The 10,564-nt window shown below is 38.2% G+C and overlaps 1 protein-coding gene across 1 annotated transcript; it reads right to left on the bottom strand.

Annotated features, from left to right (window-relative positions):
- Positions 1–8,168: 8,168 nt before the first annotated feature.
- LOC100721777 (olfactory receptor 5T17-like) lies at positions 8,169–9,155 on the bottom strand. Its single transcript, XM_003465941.1, has one exon. The coding sequence runs from the start codon at positions 9,153–9,155 to the stop codon at positions 8,169–8,171; it is 987 nt and encodes a 328-aa protein (XP_003465989.1).
- Positions 9,156–10,564: the final 1,409 nt, after the last annotated feature.

A 10,564-nucleotide genomic window follows, 5' to 3' on the forward strand; every position in this document is an offset into this window, starting at 1 on the left:
GGATTTTATATGTAGGAAATGCAGAAGGGTTCACAAAAGATAGCATTTCAAAGACTAGGAACATTTGTAAGGTTTGGATATAAAGTAATTATATTGTCACTGACTGCATATTTATACTCAGTGGAGTTACATCACCTACTATAAAAACATCACTGTATTATCAACAATGAATATGCAGTAATTGTATATTCACTGAGCCTATCAATTACATGAAGTACTATATATAAATCTTTTCCATTATTATTCAAATATAGAATTAATTGCACAAGAGAAAATGCCATTTAGGAACAACAAATCTTAGAAAGCTGTTAGTTGTAAATTTGACATTTGAAGTTCAATTATATTTTTTACAATTTTTTATTTAATGAAAAAAAGAAAAGAAAATTTTAAAAATAGAAAGAGAAAAAAGAGTAATTCAGAAATTTAAAAATTAACTTCATAAAATTGCTAGTTGATACATTGCATATTGTCATTTTAACAGTACTTTTTAAAGTTTCAAAATCAAAGCATAAAATGTGCTAAACATTCAAACATTGCCAGCGAAAACCCTTCTGTTCAATGATCTAACAGTAATTTATTAATATGGTCATCTATCTTACACAATATGCATACCATTATATGCTTTAAAGCACTTTCCTTCCATTTCACTTTTACAAGATCTATTGTACTTTTTGGATCACCTTATTCTCTCAGATCTTATTATTTTTTACACTAGAGAGACAATGTGATATTTACTCATGTGAGTCTTGTTTATTTCACTAATGAGAATAGTCTCAAGGTGCCTCCATTTACCTATAAAGACTTTAAGATCGTCCTTTTTCATAGCTGAATAGTGTTCCATTGCATTAAAATACCACATTTTTTCATCCACTCTGCAGTTGACGGGAATTTTGGTAGTTTCCAATATTTGGCTATTACAAAATGTGATGCTGTTTAACATGGGTGCACATATATCACTGACATCATCTTCTCAATTTTTCTGGGAAGATAACCAGAAAGGAATATTTGGATTGAATGGAACATCCAATCCTAGTTTTTGGAGGAATCTCTATACTGATTTCCACAGTGGTTGCACCAGTCTGCACTCCCACGACAGTGGAGAAGTTTTCCTTTTTCCACACATCCCCCTCAACATTTGTTATTAGTTGTTTTCTTGATTGCAGCCATTCTTTCCTGAGTGAGATGAAATCTCAATGCTGTTTTAATTTGCATTTCTCAAATGACCAGTGATGAGGAACAGTTCTTCATATATGTATTTGCCATTTGTATATATTCATCTGAGAATTGTGTGTTCATTTCCAATGCCCAGTTTTGGAGATTATATTTTAATAAATTATTCCAGAAATTCTAATGAGTGGTAAAAACAAATATAACTGTGTGGTATCATGGGATAACTCTTTAGAGTTTTCTGTAGTTAGAATATAAATAATTTGAATTACTATAGATCAAATGACTTCATATAAACAAAATCCAAATGTTTTGATTATTTCTGGAACTCTAAAAGGCACCTTATGACATCCACATTTTGTCGAAAACCTCCAAGTGACTGCATTAATCAATTTTCATGATGCTGGAAAACAGTACCAAACTTGTACATCTCACAAGCCAGGTTTATTGGGCTCACCGTGTCAGAAGACTCAGTCTGTGATTGGCTGCTACAAGCCAAAAGCACCATGGCAGAAAAGAAGGTGAAGCAAAGATGCTTAGTTCTTTGTGGCCAGGAGGGGAGGCCAGGGAGCAGTGCTAGAGAGGAAGAGGGAGGGCATCCTATCATCCAAAAAGTCACACGCGCCACCCCCACAGACAAACCCAGCAGTGTACTTTATAAACTCCTAGGTAGCTCCCAAGCCAATTTATTCAATAACTATACTTATCCATTACAATGACCTTACACAAGGACCTTGCAGCCTAAGGCCTTGTGCATCCTAAGCAGGCACATGAATGGTTCTCAGAAGAATCAGAGGCTCAGTGCAGAACAAGGGCAGTAAAGTTCCTAGGTATGAAGGTGGTTTCAAGATTGTCTGCCTTAAATGTTGATTGAGTGTTCTTTGCAACATCAATGACAGGAAAGGCCCATGACAACCTGTGGAATGGGTCTGGAAGGGAACCCGTGACTTGAAATCCAGCTTACATCTTCCTAGGGAACAACTTCTGAAAGGAGCACATCAGTTGATGAGTTAAGTATTCTGTTCTGTTTGGTGTGTACAATGGACATAAATCATCTGCAAGGGCCTGTCCTGCTTTCACAATAACTGTGCTAGGGATGAAAATGAAATCTCTAGTTTTTCTACAGGAAACACACCACAGCTCAGTCATCACACAGGACAGTGTAGAGTGAGCCAGATAAGAGTGAGGAGCTCCTTTTGGAACTGTCATGCTTAATATTTTACTTGAATATAATAATAGAGGTCTATAACTTATAGTAAACCAAAATCATACCTCAGTTCTACATGGTGGTGCATGAAGGTAATCACAGCACTCTGGGAGACTGAAGCAGGGGAATTCCCACTGTGAACCTAGCTTGGATATTAGTCACTTAGCACATCCCTGTATTAACATAAAAAATAAAAATTTCTAGGATACATATCAGTGAGAAGGCTCTGCTATCAATGCTTTGTATCCAGGACCCCCAAAATTCAAAATTTCCTGTGTAATCATTGTGAACATTCAGACTGACTAGGACATATATTCAATGACACATGTAGGTCTGAGACATCAATTGGAATTCTATACACTCACAGTGATTTGTGGTGGGTTAATTTTTCTTCTAAATGATCATGTCTGCTGAGTTGCTTAATCAAGGCATTATGATAAATGTAGAGCTTTCCTTCTCCACCAGGTTGCTCATACAAGTGTCAACATTCTTGTGGTTTTCAGGTCATAATTAAAGCACAGTGAAAACCACTCTGACCCAGGTTGCCAAGAATCATCAGGAAACTAAGGAAAATGCTTTCATAGATGTATTCAGATGGAGTTGATGGGGTTGTGAATAAACCCAATCTCGTGGAGACTCGGGCACTGAGTACACCAAGGACACAGCTCTGTGAGTCCACAGAGGAGATGAGAGAACGTCACCTGCCTCAAGAACCACTGCTGAGTGGTTCATGACTCCAAGGCCAAATACTCCTCTCAGTCAACATAAAAATCCCCCTAAGTGAAGTTAAAATTCCATTAGTCTCTGAGAGACTCACACTTAATGAGTCTCACACTACAAGACTCACCTTAGGAATAAAGAGATCCAGTGCATCTCTCTGCAGTGTGGAGATCCAGTGGGGCTAAAAGAGGTGGCACTGCCTATAAGCCTGAAAGAAGTCAGAGAGCAACAAAGTGCTTAAATAAGCACCATGCAAACAACTGCATCACTCCACGGTTTCATTGTTGTTTGCCCATGAGTTCTGTCTGTTTCCTGGGCCTTCAGGTAATGAAATCATGACACCTCACTCTGGAACCAGCCATATTTGGAGGGTATGTAGCAACGTTTTTCCTATAGCCTCTTAATAGGTCTCTTTCAATGTTTCTGTGTCATTTCTCTATCTCTATCTGCCTCTCTCTGTCTGTCTCTGTCTCTTTCTACCTCTCTGTCTCTGTCTCTGTCTCTCTGTCTCTCTGTCTCTGTCTCTCTGTCTCTCTCTGTGTGTGTCTCTCTCTCTGTCTCTCTGTCTCTGTCTCTGTCTGTCTCTGTCTCTCTCTCTCTCTCTCTCTCTCTCTCTCTCTCTCTCTCTCTCTCCCTCTCTCTCTCTCTCTCTCTGTCTCTGTCTCTTTCTCCACCTTCCTGTTCTTTAGCCAAGAGGATCTTCTCTGTAGTCCTGTTCTGATACTATGCGCAGGTGTGGAAGCTGACAAGAAACCTAGCCCATGGCATTTATTTGGCAGCCTAGAGAAGGCTGGCACTGTAGGGTCATGGAAGACCTTATTGTACAAAGTATCCAATTGTCTTAAATGAGAAGGATTGAACTTTGAGGTGTTGAACATAGGGTTTCCTCCAGCCATTCAGACACATATAAATCTCCTGACACTCAGTGCCCCACATGCTTATAACTGTCCTTTTTGCAGTGTGGATGAACTGGTGGGTAATAGAGTGTCTCTCCTGTGAGTAGCATTCTGGCTTTGAGTGTATTGAAGCACCTCATTCTTGGAGAATCTGAAACAATCATGTGACATCTAGGAAAGTACCTGAAAGAACTTGAGATGTTCGCTGTCCTGCTCTCCCCCAAAGATGATGTATCTAGCCTTGAGGTCCCTAGCTGAAAGGGGATGATTTCCACCACAGAACATGGAGGTGAACTCGGAGCTTCAGATGAGACTCTGACCTGGCCAGCTGCATGTGTGCCATTCCTTGTATGATTCTGAAACAGGGACCCAGCACAGCTGGGCCCAGACAAATGACCCATAGAAAGAGAGAGATTGCAAGCATTTGTATTGCATAATTAGTTACACAGAAACAGAAATTTACTAGACATAGATTCAAATGGAGACCAATACTCCCTCCAAGGGGTTACAGCAGATTATTTTGCATCCATAGTGAGACAAGACTATGACAATGCAGAATTCCAGCACACTTAAAGCAAACAGAGTTCCATCCAGACTCTAAAAAGGATTCAGTAGAATGGATTTAATGATCTGTCTCAGTGTCCTCTAATGAGAAGTAATAATCCTTCTATATCCACTGACCCAGGGGCCAAAACTGCAAGAAAATTTATGAGTAGAACTATATTAGTGTTAATCTGGAGAATAAACCAATAAGTCTGTCATCTAATGAAAGGAAATGCACAAAAAGCTACTAAGACACAGATGAGACATGGAGAACTTCCCAGCATCGGGATGTTGAAGCTAGACGTGGTGACTGCAGCAAGAACAGACCAAGATGTATCTGAGGAGAGTGAGCTACTCAGCACCCAGTGCTTAGCTCTGTAGGCAGTTTTCCTCCACCTTTAAAGAAATCTGTGCCTCCCTGGGCTGCAACACAAACTCAAGGTCACACAGGTGGACTGAAACTGCCTGCAACTTAGGATGAGAAAACAGTGCATACTTCTCAGTGGCCCAGTACATTACTGCTCCAGAGGGGGTGCTCTCTTACTATGAACTTTCTTCTCTGTTGGCCTCACAACTCCTAGAAGAGGAAAGCCATGGAAAACATTTGGAAAGGACTCCTATATAAGATATCGTTCTACTTCTGTGTCAGTTTTAGCTTCATCAAGTGAATCTTGGAAGGGTTATGATGGACTTGGACAAACCAGGGCTCCCTGAACTTGCTTCTAGGAGGAGGGAAAACGAAATGTACAAGATTTAGTTTTTAGAAATAGGGAAAGTAATCTGTGAAGAAGAGAGGTAAGGGAGAGGATTGTAATTGGGATGAAAATAATCAAAATATATCATAGATACATGGCAATATACCAAAATAAATCTCATCGTTTGGTAATAATAATTTGCTCCAAAATTTAAATAAAATGTTTACATGATATACACAACTGCAGAATTAGTAAACCAAAGACACAGAAGATTTCTGATGTTGTCTTAATGTTCAGAGAAAAATGGGCTGCCATGTAGAATTATCTCCAGAAAAGAGGACTCAGAAGAGCAATCTGTGAGAGAGCAGGACCCCTCATAGGTTCTCTTCCTGGGTTCTCCTCGTCTCTGTGTACAGAACTTCTTCCATTTGATTATAGATCCAAAACCTTGCAGAAGAGGTGAAGTACTTTCCCAGAAGTTAGGTAACAGAATTTCTGTGTGGTCAGTTCATACATAGAAAATGAGTAGGAGGTCAAACACTTCTCTTGGTTTCATGGGTTCTTTTAGGTAACAAAAGTTTTACTTTGTATGGCCTATTTTTAAGAAGATGACTTTCAGTTTATAAGACTGGCTTTGGGAGATCAGATGATAAATTGGTAGTAAAAGGTTAAAGAACTACTGCTTCAGAGGCCCTCTCCAACTCTTTAATTTCAAAGTACTCTTCCTGTCAAAGACAGATACTTTGTGATACACAATGTCTTGATCTCTGATATTTTTCACATCTAGAACTTTAGCAGCAGTTTCACAAAACTTAAGATTTCAGCATTGGAAGTGGATAGAGGAGAATCGGAGTACCAAATGTGTGATGAACTATCACAAAGGGTCAGATGCATGCATTGGAGTGAGTAAACACACAGGGAAGAACTAAACAAAGCTTATGGAAGAATTAAACAAAGCTTATGGAAGAATAGAAGCCCACACAGACAAGTCCAGCTTCTTCATTCATGCACCGCTCATCAGCAATATTCTAAGTGGATCCTATGCTCTCTGTACCTTTGCATGCCTTGGAGGTATAACTCAGGTCAAACAGATTCATGACTTCTCATTATGAATATGAAGGGTCAGCATACTGATAGCTCTAAATTGTAAACAAATACTCATCGCCAAACATGATAAAATAAATCTATAAAGTAGATAAAAAGGATAGGATGTCCTGGTTTTTTTCTCTCTTGTTTGTAAGACAAAAGGCTTGACACTGAAATTTAGGAAAAGGAAGGTTTATTAATTACAATTTTTGAGGTTTCAATTCATACTTAGCCAGCACCAAGAGAAAAGGGGGCATTGGGGGGCCATGGTAAGAAGCAAGTGCCAACAGTGAGAGAGAGAGAGAGAGAGAGAGAGAGAGAGAGAGAGAGAGAGAGAGAGAAAGAGAGAGAGAGACAGAGAGAGAGAGACCTTCTTCCAGGCCTTACACAGTATGCTGGCTCCATCCTTGGGTGGGTGTAGCACTCACACTACCAATCCAAGCACTAGAAATTGAACCAATCATAAATGAACCAATCATAAATTCAGCCAGGTGCATGATAGCCTGAGGCTTGTCAGGACCACAAGAACACAATCATAACAGGGGTTTGAAGGGGTTCCAAAATATTGCAAATCACAAGATATTATTAAAGAAAATTCAACTATGTGGAATGAAATTTTATCAAACAATGCCATTATTTTAGATTTTTATATTAACCTGGAAAATAAGCACTTATGGGCAACTGATTTTTACGAACATTTGGTCGGCATGGTGCTGCTAAATAAAGGGAGAATCTAGCATATTTTCCCCTGCACATTAACTGAACATCATTTTTAGGTACATTTGTGAAGAATTTTAACCAGATTGGTATAACTGAGACCATACTACCTTTTTTGCGTTCACCTTCTAGTTTCCCAGATAAAGTTTATTTTGTTTCACCACTAAAAATGACACACTGATATTCCAGAAGATAATGTGGAATAAACCTTTTCCTTAACAATTATGGATTCCTAGTGTGCACAACAGAAATCTGAAGATTGATTTTGGAATGTCAGAAAGTTTTGAAGTTTAAAAAGAAGTAAGAATTTTAATATTGTTAAGGTAGGTAGTTCCTTTATTCTAGGAAAAACTCTCTTCAAATATCATTAAAAATAAATGTAGCATCTAAGCTAGATCTCAGATCTTAGAAAAGTCACACATGGTAGCCAGGCATAGATTAGTCTCCAGGGTATAATTTTATTAGTTTTAATTATCCTGAGATACAATCTCAATAATCATTATTGTGCTGCATCAGTCTGTTTTAGGTTAGCTGGATTCAGAGTCTCAGAGTAGATTAATTTCTGTCATTAGGTAGTAGAAAAATAAAACCATAACAGAAGAAAAATCTAGAGTTTTGAACCAAACAATTCAAAGGCACAAATACATTTCCAGTGTTACCTGAGTAAGTTAGGAAAGGGGGATGTCACATTCTGAAAAAGAGGAAATGAAAACTGAAGGATTAAATCCACATTGGGTGCTAGTGAATCGTAAGAAATATGACGATATTTCAAGCAGTGCAATTTTATGACTATAAGCACTATTTAGGGTTAAAATCATTTCTATAATTTACTTAAATCAATTTATACAAAACCTCAATTAAGCAATATATTTCAATATATGTACATATATTTGTATATATATATATATATATATATATATATTAAAGACTATATAACATCAATGAGTCTACACATGTGTTTGAAAATGCACATATATCCTGATAAGACATTTCTCACATGCAGTCCTAGAGGTATAATTAATAATTTAGTTGGAGATATTTTAAGACTATAAGCATTATGAACTACAATCAATAGTTTCTTCCATTTTTCATCATATATAGAGATACTTAAAACCAGCATTATTTTGCGTTAAAAGTCTAAAAATTCACTTTAGTCACAAACCAATTTCTCTCAGTGAATTTTCTCATCGCCTGTTTGACATCTGTGTTCCTCAGACTATAGATGATGGGATTCAGCATGGGAATGACAATAGTGTAGAATAGGGACACCACCATGTCATGCTCCAAGCCGTGGCTGGGATTTGGTCTCACGTACATGAAGAGGATCGTCCCGTGATAAATGGACACTCCGGTTAGGTGGGAGCCACAGGTGGAGAACACTTTTCGCCTTCCCGTGGCAGAATGCATCCTCAGAATGGCCAGCAGGATGAAGCCATAGGAAATCAGGACAATCAGGAGAGTGACCACCTCAATGGCACCCACCAGGTAGAATAGTAGAAGCTGGTTTGTGCGAGTGTCAGAACAGGAGATAGCGAGGAGAGGAGGGATGTCACAGAAAACGTGCCTAATTTCATTGGATCCACAGAAGGACAGGCTAAATGTGGCCACAGTGTGTACTGTGGCATGTAAAATGCCACCAATGTAGGAAGCAATAATCAGAGGAACATACACTCTGGGCGACATAGTCGCAGAATACAGGAGTGGTTTGTAGATGGCTATGTAGCGGTCATAAGCCATTGCTGCCAAGAGAAAGCATTCTGTGGTCCCAAAGGTAACAAAGAGAAGCATCTGTGTTGCACATCCAAGAAAGGAAATGGTTTCCTCCTTTGTCAGAAAGCTGAGCAGCATTTTGGGGGTGACAACAGTCGAATAGCAGGCATCCAAGAATGATAACACGCTGAGAAAATAGTACATGGGTTTGTGGAGCCGGATATCACCGATGACCAATACTACCAGACCCAAATTTCCTATTAGAGTGAAAAGATAGATTGCCAGAAATAGGAAAAATAGGAAGCCTTGCAGGTCACGATCATCTGTGAAACCAGTCAGGATAAACACAGTGACTTCGGTCATATTTGTCAAATGAATCACAAGGGAATCCATATCTTTTGGTGTCCTTGGCATTTCAGTTATGATTTGAAAGTCTTACCATCAATTGCTGCTGAAATAGAGCCCACCATTAGTATTTCAGAAAGGCAAAGAGAAATCCTTGTCACTGCAAAGAGCAGACAGAGATGAAGAAGTCTGGTCCAAGTGGTTCACTACCTTGTGAAGGTGAGTTGAAAAACTGTATTATTCACTTGTTGACTGAATGCATACGATTATGAGAATCTTACCATTTGATTTTCTGGCTTTCTCTTATTTTCTGTGCCATGTTGTCTGCTCCTGTCATATTTCCTTGTCTTAAGTTTCTCAGACTGAATCATCACCCTAGGTTTCATACAAAGTCTGTAGAATGAAGTTTCCATTGTTCTCGGTTCGCCATGTAGAATAACCACACTTACAAGGTAACCCAAATAAGAGAAGCAATGTGGGAACTGGTGAATAAACTCCCTTAGTTAACTGGAAAATGAGAGGAGTTGGACTCACATTTCAGTTTGTCAGCTGGGGTGCTCTGCCTGACTGAAGCATTCAGAACAACTGGATCACTCGGTCAGTGCTTCCTGGACAGTGATGGACAGAACATAAGAGGCTTCTTAAGGGAGGTGTACCTTGTTAGCAACAAAAGACAAAAACAGAGAAAACAACTTGGCATCGTTTCATTCTTTTTTATTGTTTATTTTTTGAATTAAGGTCTAATCATTGTCCTCTTTTGGTTTCAGCATTTTCTTTTTCAAAAAATCATTATTGTTTCTGAATTATAATTAAAACTAAAGGCATATGTATCAGTTCATATGCTGATCATACATGCCCAGCTCTGGGTTATATTTTGGGATACATTTTTGCAATATATTGTTCATCTCCACAAATGTTACAAATGTTAATACAGAGAGCTTTGATAAGAGACATTAAAATGTTTCATTAAAGTTTAATATATATTAAGGATAAAACATATGAAGCCTGCATTCCAAGTGTTACAAAACTACCACATAGTTAATTATAAAATCAAGTTGTCATTATACCATTTAAAAATGATTGTGCTCTTAATAGGAAGCTAAGTGTTTCTTCATATAGTTATGAATAGGTTTACGTCATACATAAAATCCATTAAAATTCCATGTTAATGATCTTATACTCTGAAAACCACAAAATCCTTAAAACAGTAGAATTTAAGATGACACTTTTCTCTGTGAACAGGGGAGAAAGGCAATGCAATTAACCTTTTGACATAAAGTCTTGTTGGCCTTTCTTGGTTGCATATGTTTGTAGTACATAATGATTAGATTGACAGTGGGGAAGTAGCACACATGAACTTTTGATGTTAATAATTTTCTAGCAAACAATGATGGCTCTGCTCTTTACTATGGAGCAAACAAGTAACTGATGGATACAAAGTATACCTTGTTCCAGATCGGGTCTCAGCAGAGCAATTA

This window comes from Cavia porcellus, unplaced genomic scaffold (assembly GCF_034190915.1).
Source record: "Cavia porcellus strain 051 isolate PalLab524CR breed Dunkin Hartley unplaced genomic scaffold, mCavPor4.1 scaffold_17, whole genome shotgun sequence".
Classification (NCBI taxonomy): Eukaryota; Metazoa; Chordata; class Mammalia; order Rodentia; family Caviidae; genus Cavia; species Cavia porcellus.